Source organism: Limulus polyphemus, unplaced genomic scaffold, assembly GCF_000517525.1.
Source record: "Limulus polyphemus unplaced genomic scaffold, Limulus_polyphemus-2.1.2 Scaffold685, whole genome shotgun sequence".
In the NCBI taxonomy this organism is placed as follows: domain Eukaryota; kingdom Metazoa; phylum Arthropoda; class Merostomata; order Xiphosura; family Limulidae; genus Limulus; species Limulus polyphemus.
This window is the reverse complement of record NW_013666295.1, coordinates 106,750-134,233: the sequence shown is the minus strand read 5'-3', so window position 1 is coordinate 134,233 and position 27,484 is coordinate 106,750. Positions and strand designations below refer to the sequence as shown.

The 27,484-nt window shown below is 35.9% G+C and overlaps 1 protein-coding gene across 1 annotated transcript in view; it reads right to left on the bottom strand.

Moving 5' to 3' along the window:
* Positions 1-27,484, bottom strand: part of LOC106459945 (tyrosine-protein phosphatase non-receptor type 4-like) — a 265,493-nt gene that overhangs the window by 134,364 nt on the left and 103,645 nt on the right. The window contains exons 9-11 of the mRNA XM_013919617.2: positions 14,377-14,474; positions 7,644-7,764; positions 7,266-7,353 (exon numbers count right to left, since the gene is read on the bottom strand). Coding sequence (XP_013775071.2) covers positions 7,266-7,353; positions 7,644-7,764; positions 14,377-14,474 — 307 coding nt within the window. The remainder of the gene's footprint in view (positions 1-7,265; positions 7,354-7,643; positions 7,765-14,376; positions 14,475-27,484) is intronic.

Here is a 27,484-nt window from a genome sequence, read left to right as displayed (position 1 = left end):
TTCGACAAGGTTTTGTCATCATCAAGTACAACCTTGTCAAAACATTGTACATTTGCTGTTATGTTAAACTTATATAAAAGTTTTTCTTCATTACCTATTCAAGCCATCTCCAACCATTATTAGTCTCCAAGTGGGTTCCTCATCATCGAATTTGAAAACATTTGAAATGTATTTAGGAGGTTTTAGAGATTACACAAATAATATTTGAGATTTTTGGGACAAACAAAAGATTTTTAGTAATAACATGAAAATCACTTCGCGCTTGGACTGGTAATGAAACAGACTTGATTTTTTTCACAAACAAATCTATAATAAAAATACTTCATTGAAAAATCTGATTTTTTGTGTGGGAAAACTTGTAATGTTTAATGAAAGTCTGCCAAATTTTGTGAGGATATACATACTATATTAATCCTTTTGCGACGGGCTCGATACAATATACATAAGTTAAGTATTTATAATATTACTTTTAAGGCAATAGGTGTATCTTCACAAATTTGGTAGACTTTGTTCATGAATATATCAAGTCTTTTATTTGACTAGTTCTGAGTGCAAAGTGATTTTCATGTTAGATTAAAAATACTTTTCTTCATCTCAAAAATCTCAAATTTCATTTGCGTAATCTTGAAAACCTCAAATGGGTCTTTTCAGTAAAACTTTATATTCTATCTGTTATTTTCTCTATCCTAACTATACAAAGTTGGTTAATTTAACAAACCTCGTAACCACCAAAAAAAATTTTAATAAATTTAAATCTTTCTAGAATGGTTGTTTGGCTTTATGGCACAAAGCAACAAGGCTATCTGCACCAAACAACCGGTAAAAAAAGTGAAAGTAAATTAGAGTAAAATGTAAAAATACAGCTAGATAAAACCAAAATATGTCCAAAATGTGGATAAAAGATTGATATACAATTAAAAACACCAATACTGCATAAGAAATTAAAAATACAATGTAGTCGGACAGTGTCACCGTCGCCAATGAGACTGTCCAACGTCAGGGGTAATCTCTTACAAATTACGTGTCTAAAATGGTGACCCTGCTCACAGTCGTAACAATGGCATGACAGTAAAATGTGGGCTATTGCGACTTGAGTGTCACAATGGCTACACATCAGTGGGTCAATACCAGATAACAGAAAATGATGGGTTAAAAAACAAGAAGCAAGACAGCCAAAGACCAACAGAAGGTTTGATCTGGAAAAGCTTGTTATGACGTTGCTCACTCCAAGTCGACTGCCAACTGGCACGAAGCCAAGCCTTGAAGACAGGACCATAGTCCATGTATGGAATGGGTATAGACAAAACCATAGATCAAAGACCCATAGTCCAATTTGGATCAAATGAGGGAACGATAAATCCTGAGCATAGAACATCAATCCACTTCCCTAGAGCTGAAAGAGAGTACAAGGAAGATGTTTAGAGCCCTTGCACACTTGACACATAGCTGCTTGGTATGTGGAATGAAGCTAGCTTACGGTCAAAGATAAGCCCCTAAGAACCTTGCCTCTGGGACCACACAAATAACTATATCACCGAGATGTAGCTCGGGATTGGGGTGGAGACCCCATTGGTGGCAAAAATGCATTCAAACGGTTTTGGAAAAAGAAAATGTAAAACTGTTTGCAGTGGTCCACGTCAACAACCGATTAAGGGCAGTCTGAAGCTGCCGCTCAATAAATCTCATGTTCAATGACTGACAAGAGATGTGGAAAATTATTAGTGATGGCATTTTAACACTAAAAAGTGTGACACTCAAGACACAGCCCTGATGGACTCCAAGTTCCTGTGAAAAGCAACGGGAAAGAGTTAAATCCACACAGACTTGGAATCACCTGTTCAGTAATAAAGTTTTGAATAAAAATGGGTAAATGGCCACACAACCCATAGGAGTGGAGGTCCTTCAAAATGCCATTCCTCCATGTAGTGTCATAAGCCTTCTCGAGATCAAAGAACACAGAAACAAGGTGTTCTCTCTAGAGAAAGGCTTCCCTGATTGACGTTTCAAATCGATTCAGATGGTCCACGGTGGAGCTCTGTAGACGGAACCCACACTGGGTAGGCGAGAGGAGTGTGTTCGATTCGAGGAACCAAACAAGACGAGCATTAACCATCCTCTCTAAAACCTTACAAAAACAACTGGTCAAAGCAATGGGACGATAATTAGAAGGAATCTTGGGATCCTTCCCAGATTTAAAGAAAGTGAGGACAATAGCCTGGCACCAAGCATCAGGAAAAACATGCTCCTGTCAGATCCGGTTAAAAATAACCAGAAGAATAGCAAGAGAGGCAGGAGAGAGATGGCACATCATCTCATAATCAACATCATCAGGTTCGACCAATGTACTACCAGACCAATTAAGAGCAAGTTTGAGTTCCACCAGTGTGAAGAGGCAATTATAGTCATAGAAACGATCGAGCCGAAAGAAGAGAGGCAACTGCTCCACCCGAGACTTGATGGCCAAGAAGGCAGGGGAAGAAACAGAAGTGCTAGAAGCATAAGAAAATCTGTAGCCGAGAGCATCAGCAATGCTTTGGACATCATCAAATTCCTAGCCATTGGAGAGTAAGATGGAGAGGGGATGGGAAGCATACCTCCCAGTGACTTTCCAAATCTTGTCAAATAGAGTTTTGGAACTGGTGGTAGAAGAGATGCTAGTAGTGAACATAATCCAAAACTCCTTTTGGCTTTGACGTCGAACTTGCTGAGCATGGGCACGGGCCCACTGATAAATAATGCAGTTAGAAAGAGACGGATACCGTCAGAAAGTATACCAGGCTCGTTTTGAGCCTTTCGTGCCTCCTGGCAGGCAGGACTCCACCATGGACGAGGATACCGTGGAAAACGTGTCGAGGTCTTACGAATAAAATGAGCAGCTGCCTGGATGATATAGTCAGTCACTGCAACCAAACAGTCATCTATTGATGGCAGACAGACAGAGGCAGGATCAAGTTCGGAGAAAGAGGTGAAAGATGGCCAGTCAGCCTGGTCCAACTTCCACCGTAGCACTCAGGTCAGGTGGCATCAACCATGGCCAACCTCCCAAGTAATGATAGGAAAATTATCACTGCCCTGTGGGTCATTGTCGACCATCCAAAAAAAGTTAGTGGAAAGTGAAGGGGAGCAAATTGAGAGATCAATGGCAGTAAAAGACTGACTAGGTGCATGAAAATAAGTATATGTTCCAGAATTGAAGGTTGTGATCCGAGAGCATACGCTCTATGGAACGATCCCTCTCATCAATATCAGCACCACCCTAGAGGGGGTTGTGTCCATTAAAGTCTCCCACAAGTAAAAAAGGAGATGGCAACTGGTCAAGGAGAGCATCAAGGTCCGATTGATGAAAAGTCTCCCCAGGAGACAGGTAGAGAGAACAAACAGTGATGGTACGTCCCAAGGAAACATGGATGGCTACAGCCTCCAAGGGTGTATCGAGGGACACAGATAAGGAGGGCACATGCTAGTCAACCAGCAGTGCCACCCCTCCGTGCACCTGCATATCACACAACCTGTCATTCCTGTACAAAGAAAACTGGTGAAAGGTGACTGTATCAGCAGGTTTCAGAAATGTTTCCTGTAAGGAGACACACATGGGATGATAGGAGTCAATCAAGGCCTCAATGTCATCGAGATTAGAACGAAAACCTTGACAGTTCCACTGTATCAAAGTGGCCATTTTTATGTAGGTGAAGGAGAACAGTGTGGAGAATCCTTCGGTTTATGACCACGCCGTTTTTCTTTACTAGATGGAGGTCGATCGACCTCCATGGATCCTGCTTTTGATCAAGTGGGCAGATCTCTGTCATCATTTTGAGAATCTAATAATTGAGAACTCCTAATGACTCCTTGGCTGCATTTAGGGGTCAAAGAAGGACCCGAGTGAACACCAGAGGCTGGTGCCCAAGGAGGTTGACCCAGGCAGTCACTAGAAGGAATAGTGAAATTGGAGAAATTGGAGTAGACGTAGACCTGCAGCAGTGGAGCGTAGTGAAGAGGCATATGTCCGAGATAGAGTAGGGAACAATAGCTTCCGAACCTCTGGGCAAGAAATGTTTTGAACAGTCTTCAAATGCTGTACCTCTTTCTCCTCCACCCACTTAAGGCAAGACCTAAAGTAAGAGGGGTGGGAACCACTACACAGTGAGGGTCCAGTTTGCACTCGTAGGTGTTGTGGTCCTTGCCACCACAACGAGCACACGTCAAAGAACCATAACAAGATGTCTTTGAATGACCGAACCGCTGGCACTGAAAACATCAGAGAGGGTTAGGAATATACGGCCGTACCTAACAGTTCAAATAACCTGACTTAGCAGGTCAATAGCAAGGTGGACGTGGTGATGAAAACATTAAAATAAGAACAGAGGTCAGTACCATAATTCCATCTTGATGAGTGGAGATCCTTTCAACTGCTGAAACTCCTTGGCTGGAGAAACCAGCAAGGATCTCTGACTCGGAGATGGTCTTCAAGTCCCTTTCAACAATAACTCCTCGTGACGAATTCAAAGAAGCGTGGGAAGTAACCTCAAAGGGTATATCCCCAATGGTCTTAGAATTCAGGAGGAGTTCACTGTGTTTTGGTGTTGATGTTTCCACCAAGATATCCCCAAAACATAGCTTCTTAACTGACTTTGGAGAGCCAGCAAGCCTCTCTAATCTCTTCTGAATAAAAAAGGGAGATATTTGCCCTAAAGATTTATTGGACAGTGAATGCAGGATCAGGAAGCGAGGTACAGGTGTACTTTGTGATGGAGACTGCTGTTCAGTCTTCTAGGTGTGGTCATTTACCAATTAGCAGAGTTTTAATTTTTTTTTTATTTGGATTGGGGGATCCATAATAAAAGAGAAAGATTCAGTGCCCACTGATCCCACACACCATGGAGTCCTACGAGGGGACGCACTACAATGTCAAACAAGGACACTGCAGCAATGCCAGGGTTTTGTGAGCACTATACCCAAACACCAGCATCAGACACAATGTCCACACTGGTACTCAGTTGACCCTAGCCCGAGTGAACCAGCCGAATGACCCTGGGGGGGCACCCCAAGGCCATCCGTCTACAGGAATTCAAGGCCAAAGAGGTGTGTTGCAGTGCCCCAGACACCACTCAATAACCAGGATCCTCTCCTACCCTTCTCGGGTCACCACGCATGGCAAACACATGGGTGGATGCTTAGATCCCAGAGTAGGTAACTGAAAATACAGAACTTTCCCTGGGAGGTCCCCTCACCACGCACAGGAATCCATGTCAAGGGGATCTTTTTAGAATGACTTCAAATTGTAACATGAAACTACATTCGTTTATCTTAAGTGGCTTTAAACTTGTAATAATATACATCAATTTATACTTAGATTTTATTGCGTTATTGATCTTTGAACCATGTCTAACTACTATTTGTACCATTATAAGTTGTAAGTCACTTTGGGAACATGGAGCTTACATTACACTATCGAATTACGTTGCTACTCCGAGCTGCTTGTGTGTGTGTACCTCATAAAACATTTTTATCATATTATTATATATTTTACCTAATCTAACTTTAATTAACCTAAAGAGAATCCTATTTTTACATTTTAGTTACTTTTATAATAATAAACAAACAATACACATGAAAAAAAAGAAATAAAGTACTTGGACCTCCTCTATTTTGCTGTTGATTGTCAATGATACTTAATCCTACTTTTTTTATACTAACGGTAGTAGTGCACAAAATAATTTTAATTTAATTAAATAATGCACCAAACAACATAGACTAATAGCATGCAAAAAGCAGACAATGTCTCATATCTATCACAATTTTTCTGGCTTTCTAACTATGCGACAAGAGCCGCTACAAATTCATCCAAGGTAGTCTATATATTTCCCGTGGGAACACAGCTTGTACTAAAAGATAAATTGACAATTCTCTTTTCAGAAGATGATGTAATTTAATACGTCATTTGATGGATGAAAACTTGGGCTTTCTTTTGGTTATACATAATATAGAATTAAACATAAGAGAGAATATGATGGGTGTGGTAAGATGGGTCTGATTTTCAATTTAGCTCTGTAACCAAACAAAAGTGAAGGCTATGAAATCATGCTTTGTCTGAGCAATGCCAATTTTGTAGTGTGTAATTTACGTTAAACTTCATACTTACTGGAGGGTTTGTGAATAAATTAGAGAAGAGGGGATGCCTACAGAAAAAATGTCACGTTTCTCACATTAGGATAAATTCAGGATTTTTTAAAATATTGCCTTATAAAATTAAGAACTTAACTTATACACTATTAAAATGTGGATTATTAGCTACAATTTTCTGCCATATTAATTAACAAAAATTGGTTTAATTATATTTTGAATGTAAATCACTAAATACCTTGTGAAATGCACAGTAAAGGATGCCTGTGCAGATAGGATTAATTGATTAACTGTACATAACATTTAAAAAATGTAAAACCATGACATACCAGGTACTTTGAGTATTTGACAATGAAAAGCTTCTGATGTAATAACTAAAGGTTTATCCATAAAAGTAAGAAAGGAAGCATCATGGTAAAATGCAAAGGAGAAAATTATCTCAGTTTTTAAAAGGATAAATTTACAATTCTGATGATTTTATAAGCTCAGAAATTGTAATGCAAAAAATGAAGAGAGCTGAATTTAAAAATTTTTGATGCCACCAAACTTGAAAAATTCACTGTTTTCAAAACATTTGAGCTAGACATAAACAAAAAATATGCACAAAGCCTATATTTTGCAGCAGTGTTTCATATATGTTGACAAGTTTGGTCTATACTGGTGGGAGGTTTAAACATTTATATTTCCTCAATAAAAATTATAAATGGAAAAAGCAAATGTCCAAATTAGGGTTAGCAATATATGTTTTTTATTACTTTACCCAAAAAATATGTTAATACAATACGCATAAAAAAATTGCAAAACAGACATTTGTTAAAACCTAATGAGATACCAAGCTGGAAAGGGTTGATGAAACCTGAAATTTAAGAACTAACAAAAGTTACAAAATATTTACTGATTTAAATACATTTTTTTTCTCTGTGTGCTCAAGTGAATTCCCATCAAAGTATACATAATAATTGCACATGTGTAACTTGAAGAATATAAAAAGATATATTATCTATAAATAAGCTAAGATTATAAAGAATCAAAATTCCTTAGTTATCACTTGAGGGAATTTCATTTCCAGTACCAAGTAAAAACTTTATTTTCTAAAAGAACCAACTACCTAAACAAAACCAAAACCAAATGGTGCTTACCCTTACCCTTGCCCGATGAAGATCCACACCATACATGTCAAGTCGTTTAGCATGGTCAAGATAATTAAATTCTGCATCAGCAGGAGTCTGGCCTCTTTTATTAAAAAGAATAAAAAAACTTTATAAAATGTGTACCTGGACTATCAAAGTTAATGCAAAGACCAAGGATATTTTCACCCAACCATAAAACAAGTAAAGGAAAAATTGAAGGTTAAATAAAGTATAAGTAAAGAGAAAAAATAGTCAAGTTTAATGTATTTTTTGAAAATTTCACTTTTACAAGTGACTAAAAAATACATCATTTTTCAAACCAAACATTCCAACTAGGTGAACCAATGTGTAAAGATGAAATTCTAAACATATAAAAAAAACAGTTAATCTTACTTGTGAAGTTTATGCAATTCTGTTATCTTTCTTTCTATGTCATCTGTTTGATTAGGTACTAAACGGAATTCATTCAGGTAGCCATGCTTGTGTTCCTCAGGTATAAAGTCACCCAATTCAGCTAAAAAACAAATCAAGGTGACACTAGGTTATAATGAAACCCTCAAAAAATTACTGCCATGGACAAAATAGCAGCTGGTACATTTTGAATCATGAATGGTAAAATTCTAAAGTAATTAAAGCTTCTATGTTTTCACTTCATGAATGTTACACTCTTAGAGTAATAAATATATTAAAAGCATTACATTTTCACACTGTAAATGGTACAAAACCAAAGTAACAAAAACTTCTACATTTTAACATCTTAAGTGGTACAAACTTAAAGTAATAAATGTATTAAAAGCTTAATATTTCAACACTATGAATGACAGATAAACAAAACGTTTAAAAGATCGTACATTTTAATGTCAAGAATGTAAGAAAACCTACAATAACAAAAAGTTCTAGATTTTTCACTTCATGATTAACTACAAAACCACTAGTAACAAAAGCTTCAACACTTTCATGTCATGAGTAAACACAGCATCCAATAGACAGGACAAGAGTGTTAGTAGCAAAAAAATAAGAAGAAAACAGTTGATATAATACAAAGATTTTTGTAATTTTCAAATGTGAGCATGAAAGCTTCTTTTAAGGTCACAACAACAAATATATAAAATCGAGAACAGAACAGTTGCATGTTATCATTGTTTAAAATTACAATGCTGTCAAAAGTTAACATTTTCCTAAACTGAAAATGTATTTCTGATAGATACCTCTATCGCAAAAAGCTTTCCCAACTTATACTGCCCTCTCTCTGTGCAAATTTTTGCTCACCACTGACTTTAATATTCCTACTTTCCCTTACATATGTTAATGTGAGATATCTGCATACTGACATGCAAATAATTATGCAACAACCATTCACCAATGGGAATGCGACAGTATCCCTATCATAACTAGTGCCTTCTCTAATCTTGCAGCTGTTAACCACTTCATGACTGGTCAGATCACACAAACCAACATCCAGCAGACAACAGAAAGAGGGATGGCTATATAGGGTGCACCTCTAGTCCAAAACCTGGCGGCATTGGCAATTTTTATCATCTAGTCCATGGTATGAGGGCTTATGTGGCTGGTCCAGCTCCAATCAACACCTGATCCACCGAGAACCGGCAAACAATAGGAAAGAGGGTGCCTCAGAGAGAGGGGCAAACTGCAATATATATATATGGCAGAGAGCTACATCCAACACCTGGCAACATTTGGAATTGAACAACATGTCCACAGTAGGAAGGGCATCATGCCATCTACACCAGCAGAATGCCACCTTTCTACTCTTAACTGAGTGGTATTCTGCACGCTCAGGAGGACAGGCCACCATGGTTCACCACCCCAGCAGCTAGGAACTTGTGAAAGGCAAGGACTCCCATACTCCAAAAGTAGGAGGAGAGAAAAAATGCTACCAGAGAACCACATCACTGGAGACAGTGCAATGGGTGACCACGATACCCTATTTTGAAAAGTAGATAAATTATGTTAACAGGGTGCATTATCAAACTCCTGCCAACGTCTGGAATTGTACATCAGGACTGCGGTAGGATGAGCACCAAACACCACAGATCATCAGAGATGGACAGCTATCCCTGTCTGCTTTCCCTATGTTTGTCCACAAGTATACAGTCTGGGATAAACATAGTTATAAAGGAAAAGACCACAAGGTATTCATACAAGCAGTCCTACAAATGGTGGGTGTAATATGACATGGTTATATGTTATAAAATTGTATTTTGAAAGCATAGAAAACACTGATGGAGTCGATCAACCAACACCTGGTGGTATCTGGAATTGTACATCAGGTCTGCAGTAAGAAATGTTTCAAAGTTGCAGTCATCTAGCATGGTATATAATCACAAATCTTACAGTGCAGATTTAAGATTAAGTATACCTGGTAAGGCACCACTTGCCACACAGTGTGATCCAAACACAGGAGAAAGGCCCCTGCAAGCAAAATGAATGGAGTACTTACCACTCACTTGGAACAGGAAACAGATGAAGGAAATGAGCAGCCAGGGACAGGACGAGATGATGAATACAAAGGGAAATGCTCGGAAGAGACAAAATAAATCTGAAGAAAGGAAAAAATAAACCAGGCAAATCTACCAACAAATCCTACTATAATGGTAATTGGATAATAGTCACGAGACTGTGAAGGATTCTAAGGAATAAACAACGAGAGTAGTCACCATGGAAGGAATTAGTGCACGTCCTGTCACAGGGGAGAGCCTCGACCAGGCAGAGATAACTGACCTGCCATGAGATACAGGGCTTCCAGAATATGACAAGTCAGAAAAAGAATATGAAGGCTGAGGCCCAACACACGAGTATCAGTAGTCTACACCAAAGGTCACTTAACTGAGTGCCTACTTGCCTGAAGACATACAAGAGTAGAGATGATTTGTCAGAAATGTTAGAAAACACTACCACTGACCATCCCTGTAGGGCCAAAATAAAGTGAACCAGAGCCAAACGAACTGCTAGGAACCAACAGTGATGGAAAGGTGAGAGGACTCTGAGAGAGACCATCAACCCAAAACCTCTTGAGCACCATAAATTACTCCAACCATAAAGGGGAGCACCCAGAAAAGAAGACATTATGGACTCAGAGGAGAAACACTGAAAAAGGTGTTGAGCTGATCCAGCCAACTAGGCAAAGTTTGTCAGGAAGAAAAGAATGAAAAGAGCCTCTGAGGGATTCCAAATAAGGTTCAACTGTACCAACAAACCAATTAAAGACAACACAAGAGGACATGACCAATAGGGATGAGGGATTCCTGAGAAGCCCATGTCCCCAAATGAGAGACAGCCTCATGAACAATGAGAGGAGTAGAGAAGAGGTTGCAAACTAGAATCACCCTAACTCAACTGAGTAGGAAATAAAACAATGCCCCAAGATGAATGAGATATTACATAGGAGTGAAGGAAAAACATTTCCACCTTCACCACCAACTAACCCGAGCCTTTATTCCTAACAGAAAAGAGGAAGAAAGACAGAATCGGCTTGTAAGGAAGCCAGACATCCATGCCATGGTGAAAATGATGGACTCTGAAAAAGAACAAGACAGGCAAAAACCCGGACCATCCAAACTGTAAGCAGCCGAGATGTCCAGCAGAAGAGTCTAGATTGAAAACACAGAACCCATATGGACCCAAAGAAGAAAGTCAGAATGAAGGAGAGAGGTTAATGAAGAGGAACCATATGATACAATACTCTCATCCTCCACAAACTAGGAGGGAAAACCCAACAAAAAGCTAATTATGACCCCATTATGTAGAACTAATAAATGGGTCAGAACCGAACAAATGATGTGAGCGTACCAGTCCCTTAATTGGCATCCTTGAAAATCAAATCCCAAACCACCTCTTAAAAACTCTGGCAGGAAATAGAAACCTGAGGAGAAGGGATATTCAAAAAAGGACCATATCAAATGTGATCACCTTAGAACCCAAGGATCTATGAGAAATTATCTCCAAACTTGGGCAAAGCAGTTGGAATCATTGTTTTACCATGTCTGATAGAGTAAGAATGTGTTTGTATTGTAGAGCAAATCCACATTGGGCATATAGCTGTTTCCACTGGGTGCAATCAAACACCAAACTCTAGTGTTGGAAGTCCATATACATAACATTGTCCCACCAGGCCCAATCCTACCCCCAAAATCACCAAGACTGCCAGTTACCTGGAAAACTGTGTTCAAGAACCAATGGCAAGCTGCAAACAATCGGAAGGCCAGAACCATTCAGGGGGAGTGGGAGAAAAGGAAGGCCAAGTGATGTTAAGCAATAGGGCTGACCTAACCCTGGGCTCCAAAGATTCAAGAATGCTCCCCTCAAAAAAATCACCTGGTATAAAACAAAAGTGCCATACTCAAAAACCAAACTAATGGAGTTTGATCTCCACCAAGGGACAAGCTACACCACTACTCTGCAAACCTAAGGAGGGAAGTCAGAACAATGACATGTCAAGGGTTCAAGATATACATACCTCCGAAGTTAACTGGTCTCCAAAATTACACTCAGGACCCCTAATAACCTGAGGGGTTAAGTGAACACTAAAACTCACCCCATGGCTTATCACAGAGAAGGGAAGGAATAGAATGAAAAGAAATATGAGGTAATGATAAAACATATCCTATCCGATTTAACCCTATTGCTCCTGGCACCATTCTGAAATTCCTTTTTGCATTGGTATTGTGTTACATTCAAAATTTGGTTAAACCACTTTACTACCAATGTATTTTAATGAAATTATTATTATCAAGTACATTATAATTTAAAGTTTTATATTATCTAAGTTTTTATTCACTTATTTCAAAAGAAACATCTAGGACAACAAGTAAAACTTCAGTTTTTGCTGTCACATGATCAGTTCACAGTTACAATTTCTCAACTTTAAAAGCTGGTAGAGAAGAAACTGTGTGTCTGCACTGTACAGGCTTCCTTCAGATGACCAAAGTACACATACATGTGGCTTACATTACTGTCTCATTTTACTTTCGAGGAATTTTTCCCTCCGAAAAACCATTGTAAATACTTTCTTAGTTTAAGGTCAGCCACGCCCATTTGCAAAGTCAAATCTGTGTTGCTATGTACAGTTTTAAGTTGAATGGCATGCTTATATCCAACAGAAAAGCAGATTTCACTCTCGAACTCTGTTACTGTAATGATAGTGTATGTGTACACTGTTTTTTCAAATGGGATGAAATGAAGTCAAGTCCATTGTTCTCTCAAGGTATCCTTAGTACTTGGAAATTTTTTCTCACCTTATATGCATTACTTTGATAGACAGATTGCATTTTGGTTTTACTTTTATATGTTAATCAATTATGTATTATTTGTGTTTGAAAATTACATATTTGAAAGGTTTAATGATTTTTTATAAGTTTAACCTGTCGTTGTCTGGATTGTTAAAGCTTATAAATGCCATCTTGTTTAATGAAACATGCAAATTTGCAGGTAATAACTTTCCAGCTTCATGGGCACAAGCTGACATAACGGCATGAATAATGAAAGGCATAGAATTGGGATGGAAAATTAACAATTAAAAATAAACTATAAGTGAAAAAATAAAGATGTGAAATTATGCATATTAAAAAATCAAGTTTCAAAAGACTTCTATGAAGAGCTAAAAGGTATGTTCATATTTCCATGTGTTAATTTTAAACGTTTCATTGCAGTGTACGTTGGTTATAATAGGTAGAGTTAAGGATATAGTAAAGAAAATGTAAAAAAAATATAAATATTTACCTTTAAAAAAATCTTTTGATATTCATTTAGGAAGTTATACAGATTATACAAATGAAATGTGAAAAATGTAAGATAATAAATAGTATTTTTATACTTCATACAAAAATCACCTTGCAGGTGAACTACTCAGAGTGTGAGTACAAATAACTACATTAAATAACGAATTTTTTATTAGAAATAATAGAATAATCAAAATTGTTTTATTTTTCTGAATTACCTACTTTTAGGAAGATTCTTGTCAAGTTTTAATAAATTTCATCTACTAGTTTTAATTTTGAAATGAAATATGACAAGAGTGACGTTACCTTCTAATAAAATTAGAAGCCAGTAGTCGTAGGGTTAACATGTCTGCCAAAGAGAAAGGAGGCCTGGACACCTCCCCAGAAATGACAAACAACTAGTAGTCACAGGCAGGAGGAGGAACTAAGTAGCTCAAATTCTCATCGTCATGTACAGGCAAAGCAGTACAAAGAATAAACGGACAATCAGCAGGTACTCAGAAGTTCACAAGAATTTAGCCAACTCCCAGCAAAATAGCCATTATATACTTAACTGATAATGTGCTCAGACGCTGTTGTAGTGGTGGACAAATTATCTGAAGTAGTTACAGCCACTGAGGTAGAAGCCATGTGGAATCCCACGTATATGATAAATGAAGTTGACAGGAAAAAAAAGAGAAGTGTAACACCAAAAAAATTCTCAAAACCGTATAAATTTGAAAAAATTTACGGCTGAGAAAAAAATAAATAAACATTCAAAAGATGAAACAATAAACTTTGGAAATTAAGCGAAAAAATCAGTTTGAAAACGTGAGCAAAAACACATCCGAATTATAAGACTGCCAATCAAGAAGTGGTTAACAGCTGCAAGATTAGAGAGGGTGCTAGGTACAATAAGGGTAGTATCACACTAGTATTGGTGGAAGGTTGCTGCATAATCATTTGCATATCAGTATGCAGATATATCACGTTTACATACGTGAGGGTAAGTGGGAGAATCAAGGTTAGTGGCGAGCAAAAATCTGCACTGATAGATGGCAGTATAAGTCAAGAGGAGGCAAGATATCATATCAGAAAGTCACATTCTATCACTGTGTTAAAACAGGACAACATTTGTTAAAAATGTCATATTCTATCACTATGTTAAAAACAAAAATCCAATATTTGTTAAAAATTACATTCTACTATTGTTAAAACCGAATAAAAGTTTAAGTCACATTTAATTGTTATTAAAACATGATAATAACAGTTGCTTAAAAGTACTATCGCTGTGTTTTAAACTGAAGAACAACATCTATTGAAATAGATTCTTACTTTTTTGTATGAACTTGCTAAATTTGTTTTGCCCTGAAACAAAAAGTATGTATTCTTCACTAATCAGAACTTACACTGAACAGCATAACTTGCTAATAAAACAGATGTAGCAAGAGGTACAATTAATCTTCCTTCCAAAATGTCTTTCTTCAACTGGAGGAAAATGTGATACCTTCAAGGAAAGAAGTATAATAACTACATGTATAGAACAGCTTATAAGGAGATGACAGTGTATCTATAGGTAAATAATAAAATATGCAGTTAGTGATACATTACACTGTACATTCAGTTTATAATGTTAGACTTGACACAATGATTATTTTTCATTTCACTGCTAAGTTAGAAAGAGTGGTTATGTACCTGTATATTTTATATTATGGGTAGAAATAATGATTCTATACATCCACCTTTTACTGTTTGATAAGTGAAAAGAGAGAGTGCCTATGTACTTCCACACTTCATTGTTAAGCAAAGTAGTCTTTTGTACACCCATATTTAATTGTCAGGCTAGACAGTACAATTACATATAAATGCACATTTCATTATTATGCATGATGGAATGAGTGTGTAGATCCAGGTTTTCATTTCTGGTCACACATATATTAATATTTCACATCTACGTTTCATTTTTATGTATGAAAAAGTCACACATATTCCACATTTAATTGTCAGGCTGGACAGCACAACTATTTAAATGTACATTTTATTATCAGCCAAGGCAGCATGATTGTGTAAATCCAGGCTTTATTGTTTGACTAAATGAAATTAATGTGTGACCAAAGAAAGTCATATGTACATCCTGAGTTCACTGTTAGCTAGAAAGAGTAGCTCTTTACAGCTATGCTTCATTTTAAGCTATGCAAAATAACTATGTATAGGATGACATCAAATTTGTAGAGTGAAACGTGTAACATACAAGCAAAATATTTGTATGTCTGGCAATCCAAGTGCCATTTTCTGTAATAATGGAATGCATTTCATATCATGACAAGTAATAAAAAACGTTTTGTAAATGTCAAATGATATAAGAATGGCAGTGCCAAAATGAATGCATACAAGAATATAGAGATGATACAGCTATACATAGGTCATTCCTACATGACTTTCAATATTAAAATTTAATATTACACTGTAAAATGCAAAAGTAGAAAATGGTCACAAGGTCAGTCAATCTTATCAACCTCATGACAAGAGTCTGTAATAGTCAAGACAAGTTTTGACACCACTTGGTTTTCCTTGTATGTAATTCCTAGGTTCTTAGGTACACCACACTGATGCCTACCCTGAGATAACCATGATATTATCATAAACAAACTGCATACCAACAGTCAAGAATATATAACTTCCACCTGCAGTAATATTAAAGTCAAGTGTGAATTTTACAGCATGACATTAAATTTTAAAGTTCAAAGTCAATTAGAGATAATCTACATATAGCTGTATTATCCCTTTATTATTGTTTCCATACTCTCTCTGGTACTGCCATCCCTACATCATTTTACATTTACATAATGTTTTTTTATTACTTGTTTTGTGCATTTTTTCCCTTGAATGAAAGTTAGTGGATTCTGTGAATGTATGTAATAAAATATAATATTATGTGTATTGATTTTCTTTTTACTTCTTCACTTCAAACATAATATAGGGGTTGACTCCCTAAAGACACTGACTATATAGTGTACAAAGCATTGAGTATTATACATGTTGCAATCATCTAATGTTCCTCTATTATCGGATGGTAATTCCTGTTTCACCCTGTACTTAAGCTTTTTAAAGGAATAGCAGATTACTGTAAAAAAGCTAACTTCAAGGGGTAATGATACATTGTTTACACTAGAATTATGATTTTTTTAATAATTACTACTAATCATTAAAACTAAGCGATGACATCATGAACTGCCGAGAAACACATAAGAGTAGATTTAGGTTTAAACTGACGTTAGTGATAAAGTAGTTGTAGAGTTATCTTGACTAAAACAAGAAGAAAGATGAACAATTTGGTGGGTTAGTCACTTTCTGGTTTGGTATCATAGCAATGGTTTGTTGCCTTGTTTTTGGGCTTGTTGAGTAGAAAAACAAATGAAAGGGAGTGGCAATCACCTTTTAAACTTTCTGTCATTGTTGATTTTTTAGCATGCATATTTATATTATGGCTATTGAGTACCTTTAGCCATCCATACATAAAGTCTACAGACTTTATGATAATCCAGATTTCAGTTTTAGTCTAGATACAATGAAATACATTTACATCTCTTACAAATGTTACTTAAAATAAGTGGTATGTACAACAACATTTCATTGTAAGCTAGAGCTAGGCTACACAGAATGACTATAACATGAATATTTCATTGCTAGACTAGGCAGAATGGCAACAAATGGTTGAGTATGATACATTAAAATGATCTTAAATACACAAATCAGATTTTAATGTGACAACCACAGCCAATATAAAGTTACAGGAACAGGATGTATCAGAACTAATTTTACTTGTTGTTTAGTGTATCATAGCTAGTGCTATGCCACTGGAAATTGATCGCTTTTGGGGAGGGTGTGTAACAACCCCTTTCAAAACAACATATTCATACAGTCAGATCACAAAGATGTGTTCACATCATGGATTTAGAATTTCCTAGATGGGGATATTCTTTGTACTTTATGGCATTGGAAAACAAAGAAATATGAATCAACTTAGAAAACCAGGACCATCCAGGAAGAGATCTGTAACAAATCATACCCCAGCAATGGTAAACAAATTGCAACATCTTGTAACAGATGAGAATCCACTAACACAAAAATGTATAGCAAAAGCCTCCAGGTACCCTAGGCAACAATATGCAAGAAAATCAAGAAGGATCTCCATCTCGAAAAGCAAACAAGTCATGTTTACAGAAGATGCCTCGACAACATGTTAGTTCAGTGACTGTACTCCTCAAGCAGCTGAAGAAGAAAATGGTTACTCTTGCTCTTCCACATAAAGACATACCAGTCAAATCAGCAGGTGCAGTGGCTCTGTGAAATCAGAATGTTCAAGCAGGTTCTGGGAACTGTCATCCTTTTACACTAGATAGGTTATAGAAAGCAAGAGGAAGAAGAAGAAGTGTGCTTTGGTCATAACAACTTAATGAGAGAGCCTTTTGCAATTGAAACCATGCTGCAAGACTATTGTAAAGATGCATGGCTGTCAGAAGAAGCATGATTGTTTGGGGCAAAATGGACTGTAATAGCATGGTGAGGCTCCAAAATTGTTTTAATATAACATACTCAACCTCTGTATAACATCCACATTTCATAGGTACACTAGAAAGAAAGAACATGTACAGAGTTTACAGTTTCAGCATAATACAATTATGTCAATCCATGCAATAATTATGATTAAATAAAGATTTTTTTATACACATTAAAGCATAAAATGTTCATAACGAAGTTGAAACTATGATGTGATATTAAATTAAAAATGAAAAGTTTTCTTAAAACAGTCCAGAGCATTAAGCTATGAACAAGGGTAAGTATGTTTTTAAATTGATAATTTGGAAATAACATAAAAAAACATTAAAAAAGATTTGCAGACACTTCTCACATTAAAATATTCTTTATTGGTGAGCTTCTGACTCCACACCAAAGCCTTCATTATAACTTAGAACACATTTTTAGAACTTTACTTATTCTTAAGGAACATAGCAACAGAACAAACTAAATATTGTAAAATAAAGTCACAAACAAAGACTTTCAAGACATTCACAAAAAGAAATGGCACCCGAAACTAGGAAAAAATAATTCTTGTAATAGAGGTGCTAATGATATAATGGTAGACTTCTTAACAAATTTGAAAGACCTACTAACAAATATCATGCTAAAATTAAATAATTCTTTGGAAATTCTCATTAAAGACCGAGAAAAAATATGTTTCTGTGAATTTCGAAAACTATGAAAAATAATATTTATATACATGAAAAGATTGTTGAAAATATCTCGCGTGAAAACAGAAAATACTTAAAAGAAAAATTTAAATGAAAGAAAACTACTGTATTGGAGAAAAGTGAGAGTAGAAAAATTAAATAAACTATTGATTAAGTTTCTCCAAGAAGATCCATTTCTCATATCACATAAATTTAGATATCATATAAATATTATGCTATCAAAGGATGAACATTTAGAGATAGAAACTACCATAACTGAAACCAAAGCTCTACAATCAAGAGCAGAGGTCAAGTTCATTAAGTATACAAAAGTTGATTTTTCAGTATCAGAATTTTAAGAAATTTAACAAAGGATATTGGAGTGATCTATGTAGTCAAGAAGAAAAAATTAGTGAGAATGTTTAGGAAGAATGAAAGTTTAGTTCTATAAAAAATTGATTTAGACAGGCAAGATCCAGAATGAGAAAGAGCACAAAATTTTATATATTCAGAAAAATCAAAAAAGAAGAAAACAGAAGAAACAATAACATAAAAAAGATAAAGCACAAAAAGGAAAATATCTCAGCTTTTGGAAAATATGAAGATAAGAAAAGAAGATAAAATTGAATACAAGAAAAGAAAATAATAAGTAAAATAAAGAAATATAAATAATTGAAACTTAATGAGTTAAAATGAAAAATACACATAATAATAAATGACAACACAAAATATAGAAAACAAAAATAATTTTCCAAAGTAACGGAATTAAAAATGTTGAATTTAAGTTGAAAGACGAAACTAAACATTTAAAGAGAGGACTTTCCCTTATCCCAAATAATAAACCAAATGAAATTAAAATTAAAGATATACATGAATTTATTAGAAAATTATGATTAAAAGAATTTTTTAAGAGAAATAATGATAATGATGGATCCTTAAAACAAGAAAAAGTAATTCTGTGCCTCCAAAAGGAAGAAATCTAAAACTTGATATAATATGTAATGTAGAAAATACATGTTGTGAAATTCTTTCAGTTGACAATATTTCAATGAAAAAAAAAGACAGTCATTAAAAGAAGTGATAAAGTTTTAATTATCATGAATCAAGAGTATTATGATAATATGGTTTTAGAACATTTAAATGATGAAGAAGCTTATAAAGATGTGTCCTCTAAAGATATTTCAAAATTTATTAATAATGGAAAAGAATTTTTTTTCAAATATATAAAAGAATTTCCATATATATATTTATTTACTAAAATGAAAGATAAATTATTTGTTAAGTATTGAAAAACTATGAATATCTTGTGCATTACATAAAATTCATAACAGTAAATAAGTTAACCCTCTGTATACAGGTAGGTCAAAGTGTGAATATCACAACCTGTTTTACAGAGTTACATTCAAAATTTAATTAAACAATTTTATTATCAATGTATATCAGTAAACTTTGCATGATAACACAGTTTATAATCCAAGTTTTTATATTATTTAAGTTTGATTTGTTACTTTCAAAAGGAAATATTGATATAAATTCTCAATCTTCACTTTATATCACATGACACTTCTTCACTCTGATTTGTTTGTTTAAAATATTCTTTCCATATCTTTATATCTCCTGAGTTTAACACAAAGTACAAAATTGTAGTATAAATATTGCTAAGAAATAATATCAATTTATAGCCTCCATTCTTCTTGCTTTATTGACATGTAAACCAAAAAGTGAAACCCACATGCTAAGTCCTATTACATCTTGTCTTTTAAAAAAATTCAATAATTCTCTTAAATTATTTAAAGCCAATAGAAAGAGAAAATCTTAATCTATGTATTCCTTATAAGACTAGATCATTATATCACTAGATCCTTATAAGACTAGTACTAAAATTATTCTGTGTCAATTTCATAACTTGCTATTGCCAAGATCATCTCAATCAACTAAGGAATTACTTTAACAAACTCATAGCTTAATTAGAAAGCCAAATAAATTATAATTATAAAACATAATACTTTTTTGTGTATGTTACTGTTTTGCGTTCCAAATAGCACACTCAAATTAAATAAATAATTGAGTAAGTTACTGACATCAATTCTAACAAAAAGCTGTGTTAACTTTTATTGAGACTTCATTTCCAGAAATTACAAAACACATATACAAGTATTAAATTTGTTATAAAAGTAACTAATATGTAAAAATTAGAAACTTCTTAGATAAAAAAAAAAATACTCAATAGCATGCTCATGTCTCATGATAGCAGCATCTTATTTGACCAAGTATGCTGGTAACTCAATACTTTGTATGCACAAAGCTTCCCCACTATGGTGATAAACTCTAAGTGAGAGTAAAACAGTAAATCTAAATTACTGGAAGACAAGAAATATATTAGTTTTGGTTGTAACAATAAATAGTATACAAATGTCTGTAACAATAAGCAATCATTAGAGAAAGAAAACAAATAGGAGTAATTTAGATTCATTTCGTGTTTTTAGTTGTGTGGCAGTTATGAGGTTGGTCACATTGATCAAGGCCTTGTACAGTTGGCATTAAGGAAAAGAAAAAAACATAACAGATAAAATATGAAGTTATACTGAAATAAAACTTTTTATATTCATTTAGGAGATCCTAAAGGTTACTGAAATGAAATCTGAAACAGTAAGATGAAAAGCATTCTTTATTAACATGAAAAACCACTTCACTTGCAGACTGACTCAAAAACAGCTTTGTAAATTTACATATAAATCTTTAGTAAAAATAATTAATTAAGAAATATGATTTTTTGTGTACAACAGTTTTAACGGTTAATAAAAGCTAACCAAATTTCATGAAGATATTACAGTACTTATGGTCACACCTGGTGGTTACAAAGTTGGTTATTTTTAACATGCCAATGTAAAATTAAAAAAATTTTAGAAAAAGATAAGGTGAAATACCTCTGAATAAAGAGTCCTCCAAAAATCTATGGAAGGCCCATAACAAGTGAGATAAATAGGGTGATTGAAGCAATAGTTTCTATTACTAACATAATTCTAAAACCATATACATGTAAACTTCAAAGTTATATGAGATATTGTTGATTTTTATTAATTATTTAACACATAAAATTGAAAAGATATTCTTTGAATACTATTAATGTAGTTTTTCTACATACAAGTATTAAATATGAATATGGTATAAAAGCTAATGAATACTATTTAGATAAATACACAGATATTATAATTTTCCTATCCTGAAAATGTATTCCCTCCCTTCAAAAGATTAGCTATTCTTGTCCAGTGCTGCCCTCTAATTGCAATTTTTTTCTTTATGTATGCCGCAAGCCTTCTGCTCCCCTCTATTGGAATAAAATGATTCCAACATATCTCTTGTGTAAATCATTGTTTGTTACTTCTTCACCAATAGTACTTCCCTCCTCTCACAAGATTAGCTAGAATCCCACACTGATTAGGTGGTGGGATGAAATGTGTAGTACATAAGAGTGGAAAAGAGAGGAGCACATCCAAGTGGGAGAGAACCATGTAAATCAATATGTAACTCAATCTCACAAAGTATAAAAGTGGGTGAAACAATGGATGTGCCCCTAGGTGTAAAGTGGCTAGGGCGCAACCGACCATACCCAGTAAGTTAATTACATCCAAAACCCATGCCACTGAGAACCGATGATCATACCAAGGGAAATCTAAAACCACTCTGACTCCTGAGCATGACACATGTTAGCTTTGATACATTGATCCGGGGACCTGACATCCAGTATTGAAAGGATGTCTATATAATATAAATCATCTACCCCAACAGCATAACTGACAGGAACCATCCAAAAAGCAATAACATCCTTGGAATAAGATACAAAGAGGGATAACAAAAAGGCCAGAACTGGAACAATCCCCCTTACCTCCACTGTGACCCACAACACAGGAGTATGAAGGAGGAAGGAATACAGACAACCATAAACATGTGTGAGAATTTATGTTGATTGGTTCTACTCTAAATCCAAAACCCAGCCTCATGGGGTACCAACATCCACACGGGTAGGATGACGCCTCCCAATCAAAGGGGTGAACTGAAATTTGACATCTCACTCCTTTTTGAATCTATATTGCATATTGGAGAATAGCACATTATCTACACCTGCAGAACACCCTACAATGAACTGAATGGTTATAGCCATCTTTGTGTGGAACTAATTCAGGAGAGATGCCTCCGTGGTCGACCACCCCAGCGGCTTGGAACTGGAAAGTGGAAAGGACTTTCATACTCCACTAGAATAAATGGGGTGAAAATACTGTGGAGAGTCAGGAAGAACGTTATCACCTGAGACAGAGCAATAGGTGACCACAAAACCCTATTTTGAAAAACAGACCATACTCAATACAAGGCATTGTAGGGATAGGCAGCTATTCCCTTCTGCTTTACCTATGCATTCCTTGGGTCGTACGGTCTGGAACAAGCAAGTTTAGGAAGCAATTACATTGCGAGATTATTCACCTACAAGCAATCTTGTGGAACACTCCATCTCAACAGTGAGCATTGTGAAGCCATGGAAGATAAAGCACGAGTCAACATGGCTGTACAGTGCAGATTTCTGATTGAAGAATACCTGGTCAGACACCACTTTCCACAGAGCGGGATCCATATAATGAGTAAATGAAGCAAGGGCCTCTGAAAGGAAAAGTATGAATATAAACTTATACAGTCAAAGTCGCACTGAAGCCTGAAGAATGACCACAGGTGGAAGATGAAATCCCGACGAATAAGGAACCATGATATGGTGTAAATAATGGGATACGAATGTATTAGGTGTAATCCACGTGCCCGAAGAAGACGAGGTGTGCAGGAAAAAATAAGGTATAAAATCTGATGAGAAGACACCTGGCACAAATTGTGGGAGGAATAAGCCAATCGATTCAGAAGTCAAAACCAATTGGTGAGGGAGTAGAAGGGGAAAGATTCCAAGCAGAGGAAGACTGCCAAAGGATAAAGAGTCAGGAAGGGGTACCACAAAAGGAAGGCATGCAGGCAATATAACAATGAAGAATATGGTCTAGACACAGAAGTCTATCCAGATCGGGACAAGGGTAGAGATGAGAAGTAGAAGGAAGGAAAATAGGCAAAAAGGAAGAGTTACCCTCCCTAGCTGCCGAGGTCTTTGAGAGTAAAGAACGATATGGATAAAGGAGAAGATAGATAGGGTGGTAAAGCATATGTGAAATATCAATGGTGACGAAATCAGACCTTCAACATCCACAGACTAAAGGGAGAAGGAAATACATTTGAAGAGAAAGGTGAAACATGGAACATGAAGAAAATGATTCAAATGGATATAAAGTAAGAGAATGGAGGACCACGTGAATCCAGAAAAAACACATTAACATGGTAAGAACAGGGGAGGCAGAAACTCAATGGTATCAGAAACAAAGATAGGTATTGGATAAGGCAACCCAATAACCCAAAAGATAAGAGACAAAAAACCATGTGAGAAACTCTGCCAATCGAGCTACAGACCAAATACAGAACACTTTCCATTTGCACTATACACCTCTACTGAAGAAGGACGTATGGAATGAGCTAAAAGAAAAACTACTCAATGGGAGAAACCTGATCGCCTCATGAAGGACTGGATAAAAGTCAGGCATGGAGACGATGGAAATGAATGGTTGGATGAAGAACCACTGACCGAGGTTGACAAATAAGGGTAGGAGACAAAGGAAGAGGTATCGAAGGTAAAGGCTGCAGTTGTTGTAATTGTGGAAACCACATTTGAGCTGGCCAATAAGAAGCAATCAGAAGGATTTGACACAGAGTAGTATGGATGAAAAAGATCACCCAATGAAGTCATCTGATAGGAGGATAAATATAAAGGAATTTGTGGGACCATTCCTGGCTGAAGGCTTTGACAGCCAGAGCCCGAGGATGAGATACCAGAGACTAAAAAAAGAGGTAACTTGTGATTGAGGTGTGTGGCAAATGCATCTGTGTGGAGAAAACCCCACCAATTGCAAAGCCACTGCAAAATGAGGGGATCTAAAGACCACTCCATTGCATATAGTTGGTTAGAGCAGGAAAGATGATCTGCTATGAGACTGAAAGCACCTGGAATGTGATGTGCTATGAGATGAATGTGGTAAATGAGAGCCCAATATAGCACACCGAATGTTCAAAAACATAGATCTCGACTAGTTGCCTCGATACCACTGTAGAATTGCAGAATGAATCATCACTAGACAGTGTCTGGCAAGAGGAAGAAAGTGAATCAACGACCGAAGGAACGTGAGAAGTTTGAGGATGTTGATATGCAAAGACCTTTTGTCTGCAGACCAACAACATGAAGCCTCTTGGTAATTGACCCATGCACCCCAGCTCTGAAGGGATGCACCTGTGAAAAGATGTAAATCTGGATGAAGAGAAGGAAGTGGGATACCTGCCAATATGTGGGCCTTGTCCAACCACCAATGCAGATCATACATCAGGGTAGAAGGATAGGTAATAGGAGCTGACAAGGGATCCGAAACAAGGTTCCGTTGATCATGATGAGCACACTAAAAGGATCTCATATGCGCACGACAGTAGGGGACCAGTGACATCACTGAAGACCACATCCTCAAAAGCAATAGAACCTCGTGAGCAAAAAGTGAGAGAGTGGAAAGGGCATGGCAAAGTGACAGTTCCATGGAATGAAGTTGTAGAGGAGAGGGTTGGATGAGATATTGGGTAGGTTGGAGGAAGGACTTCTCCAATTTGATTAACCAGCCCACCCAAGCAGCCATTAGAAGGAGCTGACGAGTTTGGCTGGTCAACTCCAGTTTGGAAAGAGCCAGAAAATGCCAGTCATCCATATAATGGAGTAATTGCAACCCCAAAGCATGAAGATGGGAGCAGAAGCTCTGACCACCCAGGAGAAAACATAGTGGATGGAAGAAAGCCTGAAGGGTAGGGTGCAAAAATGATAAACTACCCTGTGTGAACGAACCAAAAATGAGGACGAGACCATGGTGATATAGGGATGTGGAGATAAGCATTGACAACATCCATTTTAGTCATCAATAAGCCTGGAGAAAATGCCCATCATTGGGTGAGAAATGACTCCTTGGTAAAACGAAGCAGTTGAATGAAGCAATTGAGGAGGGAAATATCAATGACAGTTTCCATGGGAACAATCAAGAGTCTAAACCCCCTCCAACAGATGCTGGCTGGACATGGGATCCTGAGGCAGACGGAAGGAAACGGGTATAGGAGACATGGGAGGTGAGGAAAAAAACAGGATCACGAATCCTTCTGATAAAACTTGAAGAACCCAATGATCCTTAACAAAAGAAAGCCAGTGATGAAAAAAATCGACAAGCCAAGCTTCCACTGGGTAGTCACCAATACTTTTAGCGATGTTACATACACCGTCGAAGAAAATGACAAGACAAGGAACCCTGAGAAGAAGGGACAGGTAAGGGTTGGGAATGGGAGGGATGGGAAATGATAACAGGTGCCATATTAGGCAAAAAAGGTTGGAAAGAGTAGACTGTTGTTGTACTGATGCAATTTGTGATTCCAAAGAATCAGGGATTGTGTTAAAGACGTATCACTGCAGAAATGGTGCCAAACATAAATCCTGAAGATAAGATGATGGTAAACGGATGCCAGTTATGGTCGCATAATGACCTAGAAGGTCCCAACAACAGAGAAAATGTATTTATAGCCAATAACGAAGACGACAAACGAGCTAACATGAAGGAAAGAAGGGAGAGGATGTCCCCAGAAAACCTTTCAGGATTTTAGTGGAGAGCCTCAGAGAAGAGATGAATGGTAGAGAGATACGGTAAAAGAGTTGTGAGGGTCAGACAAAGGTGGGAAAATTGGGCATGGGTCAAACTTTCACGAGATGCGGGGTCTGCACCCCAAACAGGCAAAATGGAACCTAAGAATTGCCGGTCCAGAAAAGACAGTCTGTACAATGATATGCAAAAGCAAACTGATATGAAGCCTATGAGCTGTAACTTAAGAGGTTAAAAAACCCACTAATTGATATGTAAAAGTAACTATACATGACACAGTTGGTCTAATAGGTCAGTTTAGTTTCTGCATTTTAGGTAACTCATGAAATACTTCATAAAGTGAACCAACTGGTCTAATTTCCTTATAAAAAGTTTCAGATATTAACTCTTTTTTTTTTATATTATTTTTAATAAATACTCTTGTAAACATTTTTTTTTGTCACTGTTGGATCAGATTCTAATTTCTCAAGTTACAGCCTTTTCCAAATCATCTTTTTTATTCAGAATTACTACACCACTATCTTTATCAGATTTAAGAATTACTAAATTATCTAATGAACTAAGATGTTTTACAAGCAAAACTTCTTTACATAAATTTTTTGAACTTTCTTCGAGTCAAAAACTAATACCCTAAAAGTGTTAAACCTAAAACTTCAGCGACTATATTATCACATGATCTATATTGTTATATACATAACACAATGTTATAGTTAGTGGTCAATCATGCTAAATGTCTTTTTATAATAACTTTTTTTGCTTAAGGAAAAACCTTTTTTTGTACATACAGCACCCTCTTTGAATGAAATTTAAATGCCTACCATTTTGTTTCTATTAATCCCATTTACAGGAAATTTTTTCAAAAATTCATTTCTTATATGTATATGAAGGACATACTATTTAAATATTAACTCCGATAATGAATTCTTGTCACTAATATTATCATTCTCCTTTACAGTTCATAAAGATTTTAATTCTATTTTAAAAATTAAATTTCCTGTTAATAAATGATCTCAATCTATTTAAAAATAAGGACGAGGGTTATTAAAAGCTCATATTAAGAAACCTGTTATTAAGTAATGTTAACATTTTCCTTACTTGAAAATATATTTAAGACAGATGCAGACCCCTTTACAGAAGTGACAGCTATTATCTAATGCCATACCAAAAAGTTTTTCATCAAGACTTGAAGGAAACTCCCATGTATACTGTGCTAATCTACAATGTAATCAACCTTAGACTACAGACCTTCATAAATAAGAGGGTGACACACTCCATGCACAATGGAATCCATGAGCACCTACTGTATTAACAAAAGTTTACTCTTGATAAGTCAAAAAAGAAAAACACCAGAAATGGGAAGGACAGGTGGAAAGTTCTGTGGAGAGGTAAGAAAGATGTTGACTTCAGAAATGGTACTCACCTGTCCAAAGAACTGAGAACTAGAATTCCACATTGATAAGATGGTAGGGAGACCAGTGTAGATAAATAAATAAAATTATTAACTCCTTTCAGAAAGTGAAAAATGGAAA